Source organism: Lemur catta, chromosome X (genome assembly GCF_020740605.2).
Source record: "Lemur catta isolate mLemCat1 chromosome X, mLemCat1.pri, whole genome shotgun sequence".
In the NCBI taxonomy this organism is placed as follows: domain Eukaryota; kingdom Metazoa; phylum Chordata; class Mammalia; order Primates; family Lemuridae; genus Lemur; species Lemur catta.
The window spans coordinates 21,579,746-21,603,868 of NC_059155.1; the positions used below are offsets into that span (position 1 = coordinate 21,579,746).

The 24,123-nt window shown below is 37.2% G+C and overlaps 1 protein-coding gene across 2 annotated transcripts in view; it reads right to left on the reverse strand.

Annotated features, from left to right (window-relative positions):
* Positions 1-13,908: 13,908 nt before the first annotated feature.
* Positions 13,909-24,123, reverse strand: part of LAMP2 (lysosomal associated membrane protein 2) — a 34,870-nt gene continuing 24,655 nt past the window's right edge. Inside the window, exon 9 of one of the 2 annotated variants that reach the window (XM_045538758.1) lies at positions 13,909-14,426. In XM_045538758.1, the coding sequence (XP_045394714.1) occupies positions 14,287-14,426 (140 nt within the window). In that variant the 3' untranslated portion in view covers positions 13,909-14,286. Of the gene's footprint in view, positions 14,427-19,024; positions 21,451-24,123 lie in introns of those variants that run through there. The other variant, XM_045538759.1, reaches the window with a different exon arrangement.

Consider the following 24,123-nt stretch of genomic DNA (forward strand, 5'->3'; position numbering starts at 1 on the left):
TAAAGAAGTTCCAGCTTTGGTTCCAGCTTTGGCTCCAGCTACCAAAGCCAAAGCAGCTCCAGCTCCCAAAGCTAAAGAAACTCCAGCTCCCAAAGCTAAAGAAGCTCCAGCTCCCAAAGCAAAAGAAGCTCAGGCTCCCAAAGCCGAAGCAGCTCCGGCTCCCAAAGCTAAAGAAGCTCCAGCTCCCAAAGGTAAAGCAGCTCCAGCTCCCAGTGTGTGAATCCTGATAAAATATCCCTCTGGCTCTTAACAGCCTTCACCTCAGTGAGACCTTAACTGGCTAGAGCTCAAAAGAGTGCGAAGAAATCAGGGAGGAGCCATTCTGGCTCATATTTTGGAACAAGGGAGAGTGGCAGATTTTGTTAGAATTTAATCCTTCTGTTAGCAAAATGGGATTGACATAGCAGAGTTCAAATGGGGATGGGAATGTAGTGTTAAATTTTAGAGATTATAGCAAGTTTGTTGAATTTCATTAATTAGTTAAACAAATAGTCATTGATGGTCTAGTATGTGTTAGGAACTACAATTCTATGTTACTATCTGGTGCACACATTATAATCCAATTGGGTGAGTTTGGTCAGATGACAAGGCCTAATTTGAAATACAGTGTTGAAAAGGGGTGTCTTCTGAGCCTTACATGTAGTGTAGCCTTTGGATAAACCCAATTGAAATAACATCAAGATCCATTTCTGTGGCTCTGGGGACAACATCCAAGAGACTTTCATGAAAGGCCTTGAGTGACTGAACTGCTCATCATTTTAGTCCCAGTGGAGATGAATGGGCAGTGGCCTCACACAAGTGCAAGCAGGGCTTTTCTGATTCTCTGTTGATTTCCTCCTTGAGAGGGACAGCTATTTTCCTGGTTGCCCACCAGCCAGCCTGAAAGACCACTGGGGTGACTTAAGGAAAGACAGTGCTTGGGGGATTGTTAGCTACAGGCTTCAGCCCTCAGCCTCGGGCTACCCCCGTTTCGAGTCCCTTTCTGATCAACAGTGGATGAAGAACAAAATGGCTTTCAAGAACAGACATCGTGGCCACCAGGGTATGGATGGGGCTTCTCTTGGGAGGACTAATTGGGTTAAAAATAGAACTGGACTGGGGTGAGAACTCTTGAAGATGCCTCAGACCCCTTCTCTTCCTCTCGTGTTCTCTGTAGGTTCTACTCCCCCAAGGCAGCTGCTGCAAGGCAAGGAGGGAGCCAGGGTGGAGCCCAGGAGTGGGAGGTTACATCCGCCTCCAGTCTGAGCTAAACTTGTCCTCGAGTTCCCCCACGGAATCCCACCCAGCTCACCAAGATCAACTTTTGTCAGGGGCTTTCTGTTCTTAACTCATAATAAAGAGTGTGCACTTGCCTGCTGTGTCTTCGTGTAGTGTGTATTTCGGGGAAGGCTTGCTCAGGATGGCAGCTTAAATCTGCACCTTCCCTCCATCCCACTAAGGTGAAGGAACATTCAATCTCATTCACTATTGGAGGGCCCCTCCTCCTCTGATGAGTTACCCAAGAATATCGGGGGACCTGTGAGGGGCCTTCAATCCATTGTGATTTCCCTGCTACCCTCAAGTGTCCAAGTCCACATGGTCCCTTGAAGGTGGACACATCTGCTGCTCCAGGGCTGATAGGGCACGAGGGATGAGGAAGGGAGGGTGCTTCTGCCTAGGCCGGGAGCCCTAATGTCTGGGGTCCAGCCTCCCTCTGCATACCAAGAAGCCATTTCCCTGAGACTTTGTCCCCTGAAGTCCCCTGATGTCCTATGAGCAGAAATTTCCCTCCTGCATTTCTGCCTTCCAAGGCACTGTCCCCTTCCTCCTATGCATAATCCTGTCATTCTCAGGATTCTGGAAAGCAGCCAGGCTGTGGACTGTCTGCTCATAAGACAAATGTTCTATGAGGCTGAGGGGAGGCCAGCTACTTGCTTGGTGTAGGGACAGAGAACAAAAGTGACCCTGCCCACCAGCATTCTCACTTCCCTCAAAGTCATGATTTCTGTGAGAGCCTTGGTTACTTTGGAAGGGAGCCCTGGAGAGGAAGGGGTCCATCAGGGATGTCAAACGCAAAGCTAGGTTTTCTGGATTGGGGCTGGTCTTACTCACGTGTGCTGATAGCTCCTTGGAATTTGGGGAAGATGGGACACAGATGAAACTTGGGTGTGTTATAGTATATTTTAATACGGTTCTCAATGTGTGATTTCTGGACCAGCAGCATCAGGATCACAGGGGAACTTGTTACAAATGCAAATTCTCAGGCCACATCTCAGACCTCCTGACCCCAGAAGTTCTAGAAGTGGGGCCTAGCAGGTGATTCTGATGCATGCTAAAGTTTGAGAGTCTTTGTTTTAATCCATTGTGCAATGTAAACAAACCACCCTAGATTCCATTATGGTTGGTTCACCTAGGGCTTCATAATATACTCTGATGTCCATTGGAATGTCTGTAAGTCTGTGCAGTTTTTATATAGCTCAATGTGATTACCCAGTATTTCAGTGCTGGCTTTTTTCACAGCAACCTGCCTGAATCTTTGGCCAGAATCACTGGAGTTGGCTGGAAATTCTCTTTGTTCTGGGCTGGGCACATGCAGGTAAAAGATAGTGTTTGTGGGAAGAGCCTGAGCTTTGGCAACAGAGAGAACTGGGTTCAAATACCTGCTCTGCTATTCACTAGCTGTGTGACCTTGAACAAGTTTTCTGACTATCTCCAAGCCCCAGAAAGTGTTGGCTTCTTTCTCCTACCCTTGGGGTCTTCTCTGTGATGCTAGGGTAATGAGTATAAGGGATTCTGAGTGCCTACTCATACCACTGAGTGCCTACTTTGTGAGACTTTTTGGCCATTATCCTGTTGGTGACTGTCACAGCTCTGTAAGGTATAGGTATAATAGATACCCTTGTTAATAGTTCTTCAAGGAGAATATTCTACTCTATTTTACAGCTATGGCAACTCAACCACCTACACAAGGTAATTCAATTGGGAGTTGGTGAAGCCTGGGTTCAAACCTCAATTTGCCTGGCACCAAATTCCGTGTTCTTTCTACTATAGGACAGTGCCTTGACCTTTTACTCTTACCAATTAATAAATAGCACTTAACAGGGTCTGCCAAAACCTTAACCCATAGAATTAACAATAATGGAGGGACTCTGAGTCTAGAGGCAGTCTGATGGAGAGGGAAGTGGGTGGAGATGGCAAGAGTTAGGCTTGGTTGCTGTGAATAGTGTTGCTTCTAGAAAAGGAGGTGGTGGAAGGAGAGGATTGAGGCCATGGCTCCTAGGGGTGTTGGCCTGGTGAAACCTGCACAGTCAGAGATGCAGGAGACAGAGATGCAGTGGTCAACATGTCCCTCACCTCTATCCCCACCAAGACCCTTGGCATCAACACTTCCACTTCCATTCATCTCACTCAACTGCAAGCAGTGGCTCCACCCTGGACCTTTTCTGTGAGGTCCTCTGCAGACAGCACATAGAGATGGGGAGAAGCACCTTTCAGGTGTCACAGGAGGAACTGATGATAAGTGTGCTTCTGTATCCCTATGGGGGCCAGAGAGCTGTGCATGATCAAGGCCAGGTGACTGGACAAATGAACAATGTAAAATAAATGAATTTGTGATAAAAAAGTTTCAAATGAGGAGAGTGCCCTGATATCTGGTAGAAATGAAGGCTTTGTCCTCTCATGGGACCAGCTCTCACTTACGTGTAGAATGAAAGAAAGAATGAGGCCAACACCCCTAGGAGCCATGTCCCCAATCCTCTCCTTCCGCCACTTTTTTTTTTCTAGCACCAACACTAGAAACGAAGAAACACAAAAAAAGAACCAAGGAGATTCAAAACCCACTCTCTTGGGAAATCATTTTCCTGAGGCCCTTCTGATTATCAAAGTCAACAACATTCACCAAAACAGAACTATGAAAGGCAATGAAAAACATCCATAATGCCCAAACCTGGAGGTGACTACTGTTTATACTTTGATGTATTTACTTTACACACACACACACACACACACACACACACACACACACACACACACACACCAAGACAGGAACCAGTACATATTCTTTTGTGGGCTACTCAACTGTAGAAGTAGTGACTCCAATCTGGACCCTCTTGTGACAGACTCAGTACCCAGCATGTGGGAGGCTATAGGGATAGGGAGAAGCACTTTCTGGGTGGTAGAGGAGCAGTTATATGGACAGATAGAGAGAGAGAGAGAGAGAGAGCGAGATCTACTTACCAAAACAGAATGGTACACATTTCTTTTTAATGTTCATTAAGACATGAGTATAGTCTCATATTCTTATTGAGACTGTGATTTTTAAATAGCTTTTATACATTCTGTCATGTCAATGTTTCACAATATACTTAACCAGTTCTATCTTATAGGGCTTATTGGGCATTTAACTTGTTTCCAGATTTTTATTTTCACTCGCAACATTGTGTTAGTGTGCAGTTTTCTGTACCATGGCCAAGAGTAAATATTATTAAAAATAGCAAGTTTGAAAGGTATCTGGTTTTAATTTATACAAGTCGAGCATCCCTAATTTGAAAATCTGAAATCCAACCAAAATCCTAAACTTTTTTGAATGCTGACATGAAGCTCAAAGTAAATGCTTTTTGGAGCATTTCAGATTTTCAGATTAGGGATGCTCAACCAGTAAGTATAGTGCAAATATTCCAGAATCTGAAAAAAATCTTAAATCCAAAATACTTCTGGTCCCAAGCATTTCAGATAAGGGATACTCAACCTGTATTTCTATGTTTACTAGGAAGATGGAACATTTTTTCAAATTGCTTATCTATATATCTTTCTTTTGTCATGATTTAGCTGTTCATGTCCTTATTCCAGCTTACTCATGGAATATTCATCATTTGCTATTTCTTTGATAGTAAGGGTATGAACTTAACTATTTGTCACACTTAAAAGTATTTTTCCTTAAAAAAAAGTATTTTTCCTTGTTTGTAGGTTAAATTTGTGTCTGGTGGCATTTTAATGGTCAGAAGCATTAAATTTTTATATATTGAAATATTTCCCACTGTCATTCCTTCTTTTTCTTTTATTCCTAGGAAGGCCTTCTTTATTTTGAGATAAGATAAACAGTCATCTATATTTGATTCAATATCTTTATAGGTTTTTAAAAAATATATAAATTTTTTAAAATTTAATTCTAATTATCCTTGAATTTATTTTGGTATTGTGAGGGAGGTATCTATATTTTTCCTCAAGATAATTATCCTAGCATCTTAGTATCTCGGCATCATTTTTCAATGTTCTATTCTCTCCCCATTCATCTGAAAAGAACATCTTTATCAAATACCAAATGTATATATTAATATATACACACACTGTATATACATACATAATACCTAATGTATATACACATACTGGTGTATTATGTGTGTATACTGTGTCTTGTCCTTTGAACTGTTGGTCTATTCTTACACCCACCTAACACTTGACTCCAGCTTTATAACACATTTTAATAAATGCAGTGCAAATTATCACTGATTATTCATCTTTTTCTAAACTTTCTTGGTAGTCACCACCTGTTGTGTATTTTCTCAGTTGAAGATTTATAATCAAATTCTATATTCCTTTGAGTCATAGATATACTTCCTTCAACTGGATTCTGTGAGACTTAACCTGTAACTTCACAATTCATTCTTTTTCTAACCTAGTTTGAGTAGATTTCGATTCCTGAAGGTTGTATCTCAGCCATGTTCTCTATCCAATTCCTCTTTCCATGGTCTTATCTAAACATCTGATATTTATCATCTTTAGAAAGTCCAAATTGATATGTCATAAAAAGCTAATATTTATTGCTTACCATGTACTTGGTGGCATTACCTTATGTGATTTAAAACTTTACAAGATAGATAGTAGTATCATCTCCATTTCACAGATAGAGAAAACCTAGGCTTAGAGAGGTTAAGTAACTTGTCCAAGGTCACAAAGCTACTGTGTGGTAAGAGCCAGGAATCAAATTCTGTTCTGACAAACCTCCCATAGTATGTTATATAGCACTTAAAAGAAGGAAAAGTGAATAATAAATAGTCTTTCTGCTTTAAAATTGAAAATTATATAACAACAACCATAGATACAGACTTGTTTGTGGAATTGAAATTGGTACAAGTATGTTGTACTAAAGGAAGGTTATAATGACAGAATGCTTAAAGGCACTGGCTCAGACTGCTTGCATTTGAATCCTGGTTTACTGGCTGTCTGACCTGGCTCAGATCACTAGATTATATAATTAGATTATATGTGATAAGTTGTTAATTGATCAGTAACTAATGATTAGTGGTAGATAATATAATCCACATACAGCACTCTCCACAATGCCCTGAACCTATCAATCCAAGATGTACATTTTTTCAAATTTTAACATCTTTGAAATCAGTAGGCCTCTCATGACCAGTTTGATTGGCAGTATTTATCTTACAATTGATGGCATCTTAGATTTCATGAAATAAAGTATTAAATGCTTAATAAATGTTTAGCTATCACACAAGATGGCCATTCATTCATTCAGCAAATATGTATTCCATGTGAATTATGTGCCAGGCATTCTTCCAGGGACTGGGCCAGAGTAGTAGACACAGCAATAATTCCTGCTTTCATTGGAAATATACATGAAACACAGATTAACAAGTGAAATATATAATTTTCAGATGGTGATATGTAATAAGTGAACAGGATCGGGGGATGGAAAGTGGTGGCTGGTGCTATTTTAAATAAGGTGGTTAAGGAATGCTTCACTGACAAGGTGATTGGCATGAGAGTACAAGCCATGAAGACAGCTGGGGGTTGATCTTTCCAGGTGGAAGATGGAGCAAATACAAGGGTCTTGTGGTGAGTGCTTGAGGAGTAGCAAGAGAGCTAGTATGGCTGGAGTAGAGTGAGTACAGGAAAGTAACAGATGAGGTGGGGGTGGAAGGTGTTGCAGATTATGGCTGGAAACTTTAAATATGTGGGTAAGGATTTCTTGAAAGCCTTTCCAGAAAGCTTTAGATTTGGGAGTAGGAACTGTGTGTTGAGGTTCAAAACCACCTAGCAAGGATTGCTGAGTGTCATGGCTACACTGCACTTAAAGCCAAGTGATGACTGGGGCTGGGGGGTAGGGATGGCATTAATTTAAGGAAAGTGAGGAGAAAGACAGTTCCATTTAGTCTCTTAAACACACTAGTGCACAGTCAAAATGATTCATGGTGCAGAAGAGTTTGAGGGCAGAATGATAATGATATGTGATCAGAATAACTAGATGAGGCTACCCTGAAAAAAGTGACATTCAGGGCTTACTATTACTGATGAGGTACAGTGCAAACTGGCCTTGGTTTTGATCTTTCAAAAGGCATGCTGCCACAACATTCGTCTGCCCCTCAAGTGCACTGGACAAAACTCAAGTTATTTTAAGAATATTGAAGAACATTTATAAGGTGACTACATACAGGACAGAAGAGTACAAAAGTCAGATTTCTGTAACCATTTAATGTAAGGCGTGTTTTTTAAAATCTATTGTTTCTTAGAAGGGCAGGATGTGTAGTGATTAAGAGCATGGTCTTTGGAGACAGAAAGAACTGTGTTCCAATGTTCGTTTTGACATTTATTCCCATGCGACTTTAGTTAAGTAACCAATTCAAGCCTCACTTACCTCATCTGTAAACTGGGAATGATACCCTCAACCTCAGAATTATTACATGAAATAATGTGTGTAAAGTACACAGCACTGGAACTGCTCAATAAAACTACAGCAGCTTTGTTCTACTAAAAATGCATTGTATACTAACATCTCTCCTGTTCATTATGCATGCCTCTTGATAAAGGGACCCAAATTTACACTGGCATCATGATACATACAGACAGTAAAAACCAAGGAAAAGGAAAACATTTCCTTAGAATTCTAAAGGCAGTTCTAGCATTCAGAGTGAACACATTGAAATTAAAAAGATGATCCCCCAAGTCGACTTTTTAGATACATACTAACCCTCACAGTAACATATATAGAACCACTCTTCTTGCTATCAGTAATCTTAAAGTGCCTTGTGAGGTGCAGAGTTGTGATGTATATTCAACGAAGGAGCTGAGACAAGAAAGAGAGGTTCTATTGAGACTCTCTCACCAGTCTTGCAAATGCAAGGTAAGGCCGCTTTTGGACTTAATTAAAAGCTATTAAATGTCTAACAACCAGAAAATGAAACTCTATTATTCAGGAATTATGGAGGGAACCAATGTTCAGTTCCTTCTCCCACCAAAAATGCCCCTTATGTAAAAAGGAGTATGTTTATGTATGTGTTGTCATTTAATCCAATCATACAACAACTGAGCATTTGACTGGGTTGTATGGAATTTAAAGGAATTTTCAGAAAGTGGAGATGGCTCCTTCCCTGGCCTTACATATCCCTGAGGTATATCTTGCTCAGAATGGAATGAACTTCAACAATAAGTATAGTTCGTCAATGCAGACAGACATAAGCTGAAAGTATATTTATAATAAGCTACTCTTACATTTGTTAGCTTTCCATATTTTTGTTTTCAATATTTTCTTGGAATTTTCATAACTATGTAGGTCTCTCTATTTGAAGTATCTATACTAAAGCTTCTAATGCTTTCCTAATGATAGGACTTAAGTTGCAGACCCACGAGATCATATGGTTTCTGTTGACAATTCAATAGACTAGAATTTAAGGAACTTAGGTTACACAAATCAATCTAAGCTCTTAAGGCTGAGGATATGGAATAAAAATGAAGTTATCAATAGGGACATGGAATGTATGATCTTTATTATTTTTTAATCCATCAATCTAAAATCACACATATCAGATCAAACAGGAGTACCACAGTATGCTTTATTTTGCAGGTATTAATTCAGTCTCTAAATTGATATATCCAAAACTTTAGGTAGCAGCAAGCATCAGTTCTTCCAAAATAGCTTAGGTGAAATGCAATTCTTTATATTCATGAGTTCAAAGTCCTACTGTCTGATCCACTGTTGTATTGACATAAAAATGAACTCAGTAAGCAAAGCTAATTGAGCACTTAGATCATAGATTTTGAGTTTCCTGTATTTTATTGGAGTTGAAGCAGCTTTTAACCCTCTGTTAATATTTTGTATTTTAATTCTCAAAGAATTAAAGATACGTTTGCTAGTTATCTAAGATAGAGCCATGATATCTAATGAAAAATTAGTGATATTAATCTCTTACCCAAAAGGTAGAAAACTTTTAAATGAACCTATGATTTTGAATGTATCTGAACTTCCAAATTCACATACCTAGCAAGGTCACATGCTGATTTAACTAATCTGGCTCCTAGACAACCATCTCAAAAATATGTATTGGAATGAAGCCACTATTCTTTATGGTGCCATCATTTTGATCGAATGCCTTTTACCAAATAACAAATAAGCAGTTGTTCTCAAAGGAGAACATTTTAAAAGAAAACATTCTTAACATACTTAGCAAATAGAGGAAAGCTTGAATCTGCAAGTCAGAGCTACAGAATTCTAAAGGATGTGCAATTGAACAATCTGACTTTCCACTCCAGTTTGGAATATATGTTTTTGGGATAGACATATAGATTAAGATAGTAAAGATAGATGTTGAATTTTCTTTTTAACAAAATTTTGTAATTCCAGTTATTGCCAAAGAGTTCTGGCATCAGTTAATGGCATCAGTACAGTGATAAGCATCTGCATTTTGCTGAGAGGTAGATTGGGACTTAATCCTTGGATTTAATAACAAACTAACTTTATTTAAGGTTCAGGCTTAATTTTTTAATCCAAGGAAAATTTATGAAATAAAGGCAGATCTTTGGGAACTTTTGTTTTTAGTTATATGTGGGTAAAATCGCTTGATAAAGTAAACATCTGCCTTATGCTAATGATAGGTGTGTAAAGCAGCCATTTGGGCCCTAGACAACCACAACACTGTGTTTCCAAATAAAAGGGCAATTCAACCAATCAAGCAGACACAAGGTACTCTAGTACCTTACTCCAGAAGCCAGAGCCATTAGAGGTCCCTACAGGAATATAAGTCTATATCAAGATCAACAAATTTACAGAATAATCTTGGTCCAGCTAGGCAGCCATCTGACTGATGACACATCAGGGCCCACTAGCCATTAGAGTTAGCACTTGCTGCTGCGAGAAAAAAGAAATCAATACATTAAAAATATCAATTAGAACTTATTCATACAGGGAATGGGAAAGTGCAGGAGGCACACAAAATATATAGAAGCTTTTTTTTAGTGCAGGATGAATTAACTTTCTGAACAAGTTAAGGCTCTGAGAGGAAAAACATTCTAAATCATAACCTTAAAAAACCATAACCCATTCTAAATCAACACCTTAAAAAAAACAGATACTTCATCCTTCAGCACAAATGTCAAGTCTGAGATAGATAATCAATATATTCCAAACTCCAGAAAGAAAAAAAAATACATCTTGTTAAAATACAGTAGCCACTAACAGTATTGGAGAAAACATTCAAACTTTTGCTATTAAATACAATATCATTAAGCCATTTCTTTCTTTTTTTAGCCAACATAAAAACAAATTTAAATAATGCTGATCAGGAGTCTCATTATAAATCAAATTTTATGTTTGCCACCAATGAAAATGAATTCATTATGTTCTTGAATTTATTTCCTGAAGCAAGGTAAATTATCTAACAGCTTTGATTTTTGCAAATAACATCAAAGTAGCAAAATACAAGTAACTGCAACATATAAAATTATACTTCAGTAGAAATGCTCTCATAATTGGATCCAGAGGCTTAAAATCATTATTTACTTAAATTCTAAGCCAAATTTTTCTTTCAATTACACTTTGACAAAGGAGGAAAAAATAGAAAAAAAGTAACTGTTTCTAATACATTTTTTCTTACATAGCGCTACTCATGCCCAAGTTAGCTAGCAACTCACTGAGGTTAGTCAGCATATCTTAAACAATCTATTGCACAGCATTTCCTGGCTTTTAGCCAATGGAAACATAACTTCTGATAGCAAAAAGACAAAAAGCACTAGATTTAATTGATTACACAGACTGATAACCAGTACGACTTTTCCTTCTTCCAATCATATAAGAGATAAAGACAACAATTATAAGGAAGCCCAAGGCCACACCCACTGCAACAGGAATAAGAAAGTTGAGGTCAGAGTCAGCAGAACATTCTTCAGCTGTTAGAAAAGAACAGACAGAGAGCAAGGAAATTAGTAAATGCAATTAGGTAGAAACAAGCAAATAAGAAACAAGCATTTTCAAAGGATACACAGGTTAGTCTTTTCTAGCATTATTTCTATTTTCTTATTTTCTCAATATCCACCCAAATATTCCTAAGCAACTGATCATCCTACATCTCTCATTACCACTTCATCTAAAATCACACTGAATTTCTCAATACGAAAAGCAGAAGTTAAGGAAAAAATGGGGAAGGTCCAAAATACAGAATGGGAAGATTTTATGTTTGATTTTCTAATGGCATGGGGAAAGGAGCTATCTATCATCTACACTTAAAACCACTGTCTGTGTATTTCCTCACTCCCTTTGTCCTTTGCCATATCTATCATTAAAGTATAGATAACAATTCTGTATAAGTAATAAAATTTAAGTTAAAAAAGACTTAGGGGGCTGGGCACAGTGGCTCACACCTGTAATCTTAGCACTCTGGGAGGCTGAGGCGGGAGGATTGTTTGAGCTCAGGAGTTCAAGACCAGCCTGAGCAAGAGCCAGACCCCATCTCTACTAAAAATAGGAAAATTAGTGGGGCGTGGTGGCGTGTGCTTGTAGTTCCAGGTACTGGGGAGGGTGAGGCAGGAGGATCACTTGATCCCAGGAGTTTGAGGTTGCAGGGAGCTATGAGGCTAGGATGACGCCACTGCACTCTACCCAGGGTGACAGAGCAAGACTTTGTCTCACAAAAAAAACCAAACAAACAAAAAGACTTAGGATCAGGTAAATGCAGTTTAATTTGTTTCACACAGGCATTAGGTAGCTATCAGGTTATCATTATTTTTAGCTGAGCGGTGACCTGAACGAATAATAGCAGAATCTAATACACTGCTGTCCATTCCACTGGACCACCAGGAAGGCAATGTATGCAATGTTGATTTTGAGCTCTGGATTTGGACAGAACTGAGTTTGAATTTTTACCCCTTCAAGTACTAGCTAAAGGACCTTGGTCAAGTTATTTAAACTGGGCCTCAATTTCCTCATCTGTAGAAGGCAGATAATAATACCTACACTATAATACTTGAAGATTAAACACAATTATATTTCTAAAGCATCTGATACACATCAAATGGTCAACAACTGTTCATTCCCTTTTCTTTTCCTCCCATGTTTGTGATCCCATCTGAGAGGGTTTAGATTTTGAAGCAGCAGAGATCAAAATAGGAGTGTTTCAGCATATTATTATTGACAAAGCCAATATTTAGTACTTTAAGAATACTTAAGCATCATATTAGATTAGAGCCTGCCATAAAAAAGTACTTAATCATGCCTGTAATCCCAGCACTTTGGGAGGCCAAGCTGGGAGGATCACTTAAGGCCAGCCTGAGCAAAATAAGAGCCTGTCTCTAAAAAAATAATAATACTTAAGCAAAATATAGTATAGAAGTTCAAAGTGTCCAATTCTGATCTCATAATTTCAAGTTTAAACCACTAGTTGTTTTACTATTGGGTGAATAGATTTTATTGGGGCAGTTCTTATCAAAATGCTCATAATGGTTTTGTTGCCCACTAGATACGCAACCTCAGTGAAGTCACTCCTCTTTCTATAAAATTATGAGGTTAGAGTAAATAATCTTTAAGGTCCTTTCCAGTATAAATCTAATGCAACTAACAAAATGTGATATTTGGTGTGATTTTTTTATTGAATAATAACTTGCATTTTTCCTCTAATTCTAACTTTTCTTCCTCTTGCACTTTTGCCATTCATAAAAAAGTTGCTACAATTCTGAGTACATAACATCAATTTCAGTAACCACATTAGCCTATGTTGAAAGGATTGATTATTTTTACTGAAAGCCCTCAAACAGAGACCAACAGCTGGGTACAAGATATACTGTACTGTTAATCAGTAAGTTACAGACACTCTGAACATGCCAGTATATACACTAAATGACTTAATAAAATAATACTTCAATGGGAAAGTCTTCTCATCTATTAAGCTTCCATCTTATTTATCTATATGTTTGATATCTGTGTTGTACTTATACTACGGAATATGCTTCAACAAGGGCTGATTATCTAGCTCATTTTAATGCCAACAGCTTCTCTCTACACCCCATCTACACGCTGCCCCACAGGGGCTGTCTTGAAGGAGGAAGAGCCTAGTTGCTATGCTTCACTGCCTCCCTTCTGAGATTGCTGTTAGCTTACATTTCATAAGTACCAGTCTGATGACAACACTAAATAGATTTTAATGCTCCAGAGATCAACAAGATGAGGTAGAGAAACACAACACAATCTGTCCTAATTAGTTCATAGAATATTTCTATCTTTCAATGCTAATCAGGCATCCAAGGAAGAGCAAAACACAAGGGGGAAAAAAGGCAAGTGGTTAAATATGCTTGAGTCTTTTCAGTCTATAGTGCTGAAAAATAAACAATTCTCTTAAAAACACTAATTCTGAAGCCAGTTTAAGTTCTGTTGTAGCCTCTTGGGTTTGTTTTGTACCTAGGGAAAAATCACAAGCCTGAGATACTGACTTCATTCTTAACTTGAACTCAAAGAAATCAGCAAAATTCACATAACCTTAAAAATGCCGATGGTCCTGAGGACAGTCTCTACTTCAATCAACTAAAACCCAAGTTTGAAACATATCTTATGGGCATTTATGCCACATCAATATTTATTTAATGAACTTCATGCAAAGGCACGGTAACGAGTTTAAATCAAGATAGTTCTTATACATTGAAACAGAACACCGGTAGTGAAAGAATATTTATTAATTTCATTAAGACACAACTACATATTTTATCCTTATAATGGCCATGTTAATAAGTTTAAGGCATCTTAGTTTAGGATCAAAATTTGGCCAAGGCTTCTTAAGGTAGACCTTAAAACACTGCACACCGATGTTCTTCTTAACAAGTTTGTCTCCAGGACCAGTAAATACAACTTTTGATTTTAAGCTGATCAAAGAGAACAGTTTTTATTAATAAAGACTGATCTCAAAATGCTAGGGCTGATAAAAAAATTAAAGTTTCAACATATCAATTTTAAGAAGCAAAGTGTTTCAAAAACTGAAAGGCAAGAAAATCTTGTTATCTGCATGCATTTCTATATAATCAATCAGGTTACAGATGCTAAAATTGCTCATATCCAGCATGATGGTGCTTGAGACCAATAAAATAAGCCAGCAACACTAGAATAAGTACTCCTGCCAAGGATGCTCCCACCGCTATGGGCACAAGGAAGTTGTCGTCATCTGCACTGCAGTCTTGAGCTAGATGTAGAGAAAGGACAATTGAGAACAGAAACAGTGACAAAATTTCAAATCTGTCAATTTTAAGTTAAAATGACAGCACTTCCCAACACGCATGATTTGTTTTTTTACACCAAGGTAACAAGTCATTGGCATTCATTATCAGCAAATGAGATGTTCCACAAAAGTGATTTTCCAAATAACCAAATCATACACTTTTAAGTACCAAATAAAAAATGCAGTCATTTTGGATGAAAGATGTATTAAAATGATCACATACTTCCCAGATTTCTTAAACAAAAGATAATGAATAAATATAATTAACCTTTCCTTGATGATCAGGCTGTGAGCTTTCAGAGGCAAACTGTTACGATGCTGAAGAAGCACAGTGCCTGAAATACTGCAGATTGTGAAGTAGTAACTCACCAAATGAACTATACAAAGCAGATATAAGAACTCAATGCATAACAATGAGGGGCAGGCAACACAAAGTGTCATGGAAGCATTTCAGAGGCACACTCAAACTCAACCTTATTACACAAGATACACTTTGAAAAGGTGACACTTGAGCTGAGTTTTTAAGGATGAGTAGGAATTAACCATGCAGGTAACAGGGGAAAGGTGTTCTGGGTATAAGAAATATCACACGGACAGATGAAAATATGGAGGGTAAAAAGACATGGCACTTCAAGGGAAATACAAGCAGGTTGGCATAGCTAGAACAGATCAAGAGGTACTCCTGGCTGAACAGGAGGCAGAAAAAGTGTACAAGGACACAAGCTCACAAAGGCACTGTATGCTCTTAGGTAGTTTGGCCTTATTCTGATTAAAAAAAAACAATTTCAGCAGCAGGATTTTATGCAGGATATTTGTTTCAGAAGTTATGGCAGATGGAAGACTGAGGGTAGTACGTTAGGAGGGGCCTCTATCGCCAGTCCAGTACTAGGTTAATGAAGTGCAGAAGAGATGCAGAAGAGACAGAATGGAGACAAAATTAGAAGGCAGAATTGACTAAATGGATGTAGCAGGTATCACAGAGGAGATAATAGAATGGTTGCCAATTCCACACTTGAGTGATTATGTAGATGCTAGTGCCATTCATCATGATAGGAAATACAAGAGGAAGAATATATGCATTTGTTTTGTTTTATTTGTAGTTATGTGGGGGGGGTGTGAAAAAGGATACGTGGAAGAGAGAGATGCTCAGTTTTTGCATATGTTGAGTTTAAGATGCCTGTGTCCCAATGAACAGGTTATATGAACCTAAGTGGGGGTTAAAACCACGGACAAGATAGTTGTAAGGGAAAGTACAATAAAAAGAGGACCAGAAACAAAACTCTTGGGAACACCAATACTTAGGGGATAGACAAAGGAGCAAGAAAAGAAGTAGAAAAGGCAGGTAGAAATTGGTACCACAGAAGCCAAGGAACGAAAGAGTTTCAACTGGGGTGGAAGAATAGTGTAAAATATCAGAAAAGCTTGAAACATGTCCATTGGATCTAGCAACATTTAGGGTGGGGCGTATGAGTCAAATTGCTGTAAGTTAAGGGGTGAATGGGAAGTGATTGGTTATGACATCAAGAACTTAGAATGGAGGCGGAAGGATCGCTTAAGGTCAGGAGTTCAAGATCAGCCTGAGCAACATAGCGAAACCCCATGTCCACAACAAGATAAGAAAAATTAGCCAGGCATGGTGGTGTGTGCCTGTAGTCCCAGCTATTAATACTTGGGAGGCTGAGGCAAGAGGATCACTTGAGCCCAGGAGTCTGAGGCTGCAGTGAGCTATGATCGCACCACTGCACTCCAGCCTGGGTGACAGAGCAAGACCCTGTCTCAGAAAAAAACAAACAAACAAAAAACACAAAGAACTTGGAATGGGGAACATACAATATTCATTTTGCTAAGTTTAGAATGATTAAGAAAAGAGAGGACAATAAGGAGGTAATTAGAAGTGGACATAGGTACAATAAAGGACAGCTTCAGGGTGCAAGAGACTTAAATGTTTATAGGATAAGGGAAAGAGCCATTAGCAATTGACAGGTTGAAGATGCTGAATGGTACACAGTGTCCTAAGAGGTGGGAGGAATGGGATTCCAGAAGTACTGACCAGGAAAAGAAAATCTACCCTGAGACTAGAAAGGAGGAAAGAATGGTACAGATGGATATACTTGCAGGAAAGAAAAACGCTAGAATGTTAACCGCTACTTCTCACTATTTCCCATTTCCTTGCCTCTTATTGCCCTAGTTCTCCAGTTAGCTTGCAATCTACCAGGGATTGATAAATCAGATAATTAGGCTTATTAGAATTGTGTCAAAGATAAGAATGAATAGGCTCCAAGACAATTCTGAGTGTGCTTGCATTCAAGAAATGTGCCAGGCTTTTTTTTTTTTTTTTTTTTTTTTTTTTTTTTTTTTTTTTTGCTAGCCTCTGGGGCAGTAACTGGGAGCAAGATGCAACTCTGGTGTTTATAGACTTTCTGACATCGACTTTGGCTGCCAGCTCAATGATCTCTTTTTTACTTGCTTCTTGATTCTGTTAAGAATCCAGATAGATGAGGTTGCCAGACATGACTTGTGAATAGATGGTGTTAAGAGTACCCAGCTAGTTCCTCCCCTCCAATTTTCCAAATTACCACCCATCCCATAAACTATTAGGTGACACGTACCATAAAGTATTATGCCTTGAATTTAATATAACTTGGCCTTTAAAAAATTCATTAGTAGATTAATTTCTTATTCTGGCAATGGACTCATAGTCTTCTTTTTCCCAAATTGGGTATTTGACCTAGTACTGAAATGACTTTCATAAATACTGTCAACAAGGCTTTCATGTAAGATGAATATTCCCAGAGTAGATCAAAAAGGCAATTCCACTAATACAAAGATCTTTCTAGATGCTGTCGCTTACTTAAAATGCTCTCAATTAGTATGTGAATATTAATTTATAATAACTATTGATTTTATGAATTTAACCTTTAAAAATTCTTTAGGTAATGGAAAGAAATTTTGGTAAAACAGTAACTTTAATGGGATTGCATCCTGAAGCAAAGAAAATCTCATTCTTTAAGTCATTATGAGCTGACCTATTTGCCTAATGTACACTTAACACCATACTTAAAATATTTCTGGGGAAAAGGAAAAGTGTATTTGTGGAAAAGTTTAATAGCCACAGAAGCAATACAGATTTTTAAAGATTAAAAAGTTCCATGGCCACTGAAATTTCAATGAAAATTTTCATGTAGATTAAAAAATACTATTAATCTTTAATTTTGTTCAGAAATTTTTCAAATATAATTTGCAGCATAAGAATTGGAAAGGTGACATAGATTTACAACAAAATCTAAAACTCCTCTTAAAAACCAACTGACGGAGCATGAGCAATTTAGTAAAAAAGAAAACAAACCAATTGAGTCAAAATGTCTTTGGAAGAATCAGCATTAAGAATCACATTCTTATGTGACATCTTATTTATTATATACCTTTTCAATCTATATTCAAACTGCTTGAAGTTTATCATATGAATTTGAGAAGATACTTGACGCTACTCAGTATCACTCATGAATGTCTACAGTAGTTTCAAAAATAAGTAAATATTAATGCAGAAAGTTAGCTACTAGGGTAAAAGAAGATGGGTGGAAGAAAGATGAGCCCAAGACAATTTAACATTATCTACCTAAATAAGCAGATGAAATGCTATAATCTTAAAAACATCTGAGTCTTACAAGAATTCCTCCTGAAAAAATACAGGAAACTTAAGATGGTGCATCTTACACTGAATGTAAGGTATGTTCTTGATACATAACAAGTAGTTTCTTATCAGATTCCTTCTAAAATACTCAGATGTATATTTATATTCTGTGAAATGGAAACTATCACTCAAAGAAATAAAAGTAGCAGGATTGTAAAGCCCCCACCCGCTAGATAAAGAAACTGAGACCCTAGAAGTTAAGCAACTTGGACAAAGTCAATTGGTACCTAATAGCAGAGTTGGAAGCTGTGATGACTAACTGGCATTCACATGGCTTAACTAGGTAACCCAAAAGAGAGTTACCAGCTACGTTGCTAAATTTTCTTGTGCGATACGGTAAAGTGGGTAGGAAACTCTGGAAATTGAAGGTTCAAGTATTTTAGGGTGATCTAAGAGCTACATTGCACACAATCCTACTTTGGTTCACATCAACAGCTTAATTTGTATGGCTGCAATGTAAAGCCACTATGTACAGATATTAAATATAAGCCTCAACTTAGGAATTGAGGTAAGTATACAAAGAGATACTCTAAAGCTTTTACTATGAAATAAATATTCTAGATCACTGGTTCCCTAACCAGTTACGCATCAGATTCAGCAGGGGCGCTTACACACACACACACACACACACCCCCTCACACCTCTCATCCCAGACTCACTAAGTTAAATCCTCTAAGGATGGAGCCTGGAATCTGTATTTTTATAACACCCTTCCCAGGTAATTCTTATTCTGTAGCCAGCCTAGCATCAGTCGAGGCCTAAGTATGGGACTATTCTTCCAGACCGCAGTACATAGAACATTTTAGAAACAATTTAGTTGTATTTCTAAGTATTTCTATTAACCAACGGGAAAAAATGTGAGCAAATTTCCTTAAGAAATAAAAGAATCTTTATTGTTTTAGAAGCAAGGTTGAGTAAACAGACAGACAAATATCTAAAGAGAGATACCATACATCAACTAGTGCTTTAAACATTTGAGGAAAAAACATGGAAAGTATTTACATGGACCAGTTTCTTTATACAAATGCTAAAACATAAACAACACCCAAAACCAAATAGAGTGCTACCATCAAGGTGTAAACCCAGTAAAACAAATAAAACTACAAAAGGTATAAAGAATATGTGGCTACAGCAAATAATGGTGTAAATGGCAGTATATAAACTGGCCCATGTAAAATACAAAAATATTCACCGAAGTCAGATTTTCTATAAAACAGTGCTTATTAGAGGTATTTTAATATGAATCAGGCATATAAACTAAATGTAGAAATTTTTAGAAACATTAACAGCATTAAGCCAGTGCCATCCACTTGTGCTTCCAATTTTTATTTTTTAAAAAAAGCTGCTTTGTTTTGACTCATCAGGAGTATCTAAGGCCCAAGTTCTTATAATTCATTCTTATAAGGTTAACAATTTTACCCTGAAACACAGTTTAAATAAAAAATAATTAAAATCAGATTTATATTTAGTATTTAAGAAGTGCTTTTAAGCTGGCAATCCAGCAGAATGTAGCTCTAAGAAAGGGGTTAATCAGGAATCTGATCCTGAGTCAGTAAGATTTTCAGGCTAACAGAGAGCAAATTTAAGTGAGAGAAAATATTTATCACTCGAATATAACTAGAAAGATAGTTATAGACATACACATGCTAGCATGCAATTGCCTATATGTGCATGTATATGCATGCCCGTGTGCATGTGTGTGTGTATATTGATGTAGTCAACATCAGTATTTTGAAACCCAGATATTTTCTCAATTTCTAGTGAATGGGAGGCACATAATCCCCCCCAAAAAAACCCACAGGAATCTTCCATATATGGTTGCATATTAATAATTTCTTGAAATTTGCTCAGCCATTCCAATACAAAAAAAAAGTTCTCCTAGAAGCAGAAAGAAATACTTGATGTGTTAACTATCAAGCTGAAATGTTTTGCTTTCTCCTATAAATATCAGGTGGTACACAGTAAATGGACAATTGGTGCGTCTCTCAGAGCACAGAACTGAATACTAAGTACATGAATTAATAATGATTTCATCATAATGAACAATAACAATGTCAGCTTTGATTAGCACAGAACCATTTAAATGTGAAAGCCAAATTAGTAAATGTTGTGGCAATCAATGCAAGCTGGAAACAAAGAACAACTTTTTAATGGACTAAGAGAAGACCAAGACTTCTGGGTTAGGTGCAAGTTATTTTGTAAGTGTAAGTGCACTTCTTTATCTAGGTTCTAGGACATACTGGCATTTCTTCTTTAAGAAAAAGAAAAGAAAAATAAAATGCATTACTACCAACAAAGAATACTGGAAGGCTAAAGAAAAATCTGCATTCATTTTAGTACTGCATGGAGAGGCCAATTTATGGGTACAAAGGACTAATGCCCCTCAATTGGCACTGCCTAGCAATTATCTCTAAAGCACCTAAAAAATGGATTGAAATGCCCAGTTGGAATAGTCTTGTATCTTACAATTTAAAAGATTGAAATACCCAGTTTTTTAAAGTATTAAACAATATGATTAACACTTATTCTGAAATTTAAAAAGCTTTTGTATCTTTTGTCATTACAGTCACATTAAATACAAATGTATTGAAAAAGCATTAGAAAAGTATTCATTGCTAAGAACATCATAATACGAGGCCATGTTCAAATCTACTAGCATATCTCTCACAGGTCAAATATGCAGCAATGCTGAAGTAGCTAAATTAACCTGCAAACAAAAATACCCCCCAAAATATGCAAAAGGAGCAAGTACAAATCCAATGTAGAATATGTTGTCCCAACTCAACTACATGTAGGGGGAAAAAATCTCTTTTTAAAAATCATTTTTCCTAAACTGTATATTTCTAGTCAGAATATCTAAAATGAAAACACTGAAATACTAATTCAGAACAATAAAATAGAATCTATTATCTGGTGATTTTGTACTTGTCTTTTGCTGTAGAAATAAAAGTTTTAAATTCCTTGGTTGGGGAAACCAAAAATCACATGACTAATTTGTAACTTATAGTTTTGCAGGGTTTTTTAAGTTCAAAATCCCCCATACCACCCATTGTAAGAGCAGGACTGCAACTAAATATACCTTAAATTGAACAATATTGCATGTTGGAACTTGTATTTGCTTTATTATTTTGTAACAGAGATCACATATGGATTAGTGTTACAGAGTTTGATATCCAGCATAACTTTTTCTTCTGCCAATTAGGTAAGCAATCACTATAACGATAATCAAGCCTGAAAGACCAGCACCAACTATAATTGGTATTAGAATGGTGTCATCATCCAGCGAACACTCCTGGGCTGTAGATGAGAAAAAGTGTGTAACAAATAATGAGTATAATCAAAAAAGAATTTCCAAAACTAAAAGATGTTGATTCAAAAGTCAGAAATACTCTTACAAGATCAACTTCAAGTAACTAAAACAGGTATAGTTTTATGATAAAGCTATAGAAAATTACGGATGGTTCTAGAATTAAAATCCTAAAACACATTTGTCTTTCCATTTGTGTTTCTGTGTGTATATACAAATATTCATACATATGAATACATATATATCATTTATATCTATGAATAAACACAGTTTGTATCATATGATATATATACATACATACATGTGTATGTGTTTATATTCCAAGTCCTTTCCAAAACAGGAGTATTGCTTTATCAGAAATGTATAGAGCTAATCTAGCCCATTTCTACATAGACAGATTAGCCCCTCACTGGTAGAGTGAATGTCTTTTGGGAAACTGCGAACAGATCAGGAAAGCATCATGGGATTAGAACAGCCAGGCTGGCTCTGGAGTTCCTTCAGAGTAAGGGGTCAGCAAACTATAGCCCGTGGGCCAAACATGGCCCAAGAACTAAAAATGGCTTTTATATTTTTAAGGGGTTGAACAAAAAAAGAATATTTTGTGACAGATGAAAGGCACATGAAATTCAAATTTCAGTATCCATAAATAAAATTTTATTGGAACACAGCCACACACATCTGTTTATGTATTGCCTATGGCTGTTTTTGTGCTACAATGGCAGAGTTGAATAGTTGTGACAGACACCATATGGCCCCAAAGCCTAAAACACTTATTGTCTGGACATTTACAGAAAAAGTCTACAGATCCCTAACTTAGAATATATGATTTTCGTGGCTGCAAAAGTCAAGAGACTGGGGCCTTTTACTAATTTGAGTGTGTTTACTACATTTCTTATCAATCTGGTCAGGGCTGTCAGCCCATAGGAGCTATTTTTCCTATTTCTAGACAGTCATCTGACCCAGTAAAATCCAATCAACACTCTCCTACTTTATTGCAATTCTATTTCCTCCCCCTATACAGTCAAGTGTTACCTATGTATTGCATTTATAGGTACCCACAGCCAAGAACCTAGTTCCATAAATAGATTATGCATTCAATATCAGTATTAAATGTTGTATATCCCTTTGGGTGACATTTTTAATTCAGCGTATGTAAAAATCAAAGTTTCAAATTAGACAAAGAGCATAGCTCATCTGTATTACAGCTGACTAGATAAATAGACTTGAACTAGGCCAGGCGCGGTGACTCACACCTGTAATCCTAGCACTCTGGGAGGCTGAGGCGGGTGGATCGTTTGAGCTCAGGAGTTCAAGATCAGCCTGAGCAAGAGCAAGACCCCATCTCTACTAAAAAAAATACAAAGAAATTAGCTGGACAACTAAAAATATATACATAAAAAATTAGCCGGGCATGGTGGCGCATGCCTGTAGTCCCAGCTACTGGGGAGGCTGAGGCAGGAGGATTACTTGAGCCCAGGAGTTTGAGGTTGTTGTGAGCTAGGCTGACGCCATGGCACTCTAACCCAGGCAACAGAGTGAGACTCTATCTCAAAAAAAAAAAAATAGACTTGAACTAATATTAACACTGCAAATTATTTTAAACTCTAAACTCAAATCTGGACCTAAAATTAGGGTAATAATGTAGGGTAGCCAGATAAAAAAATCTAAAAATAAACCTATTAAAGGATCAAAATAATTGAAGTACATAAACAAAACAGACAAAAGGAAAAATGAATTCTTGAAAATATTTTTAAAATGTGATTAACCTCTCTAGTCGCAAGAATGGTAGGGTGAAGAACCCAATTTATTGTGGCCTAACCAAATCAGACTAGGTATTTGGCACCACTGCAAAAGCAGCCAAATAGTTCGCAATATATTCACTTTTAAACACAGCTTCCACATTTTCTTCTAAACCAAAAATTAATTGTTAAAAAGGATGTGGATTACTGGAACAGCTCCACTTAGCACAGTTGTGATATACAAACCCCCAATTTTTAATAATGGGCTTAAAGGACAAATCAATTAAGGAATTTTATGTTCTTTTTTCTCTTCATGCAAATTTTAATCCTATAATGCCAAATATATCTTTCACATTCATATGAACACATCATAATGGGCCCTTCACAAGGTTTTCATTAAAAATCTAATAAATACCACAATTAGCCCCGAGTAGAACTTCAAAGAGCTTCATTCCTACTGGCACATGCTTTGAAAACTCTCCAGATCATTTTGGTTGGCAAAAACATAGTTCATGATATCTGAGGCTTTGCTGTTTATCTTTTGTCTTAACAAAATCAGACCAAACTGCTTTCGTGTAGCTATGAAAATGTTTTCAGCAAGAAGATGGCCCAAGAAGGTACATGCAAGATGCTCAAAGCTACAGCTCCCAAGTGCCATCCTCTTTCCCACAAACTAAAACTTAAGGATAACATCTGTATCTTAAGTAAAGCTCACAGCTTACATCAGTTTTTGGCTTTAAGAACTTGGTTGCAAATGGTTTTCAGATCACAAAAACATCTAGTTTGAGCAAAATGATGAGACAAATATAAAGCCACACAACTGGCTCAAGGCTATCAGGACTCTACAACAGAGTCGAGAGGTGAATTCAGATTTCTCTATTTCAATGTTTAAATTTCCGTGACTCAAAGGAAAAGCCACCTATC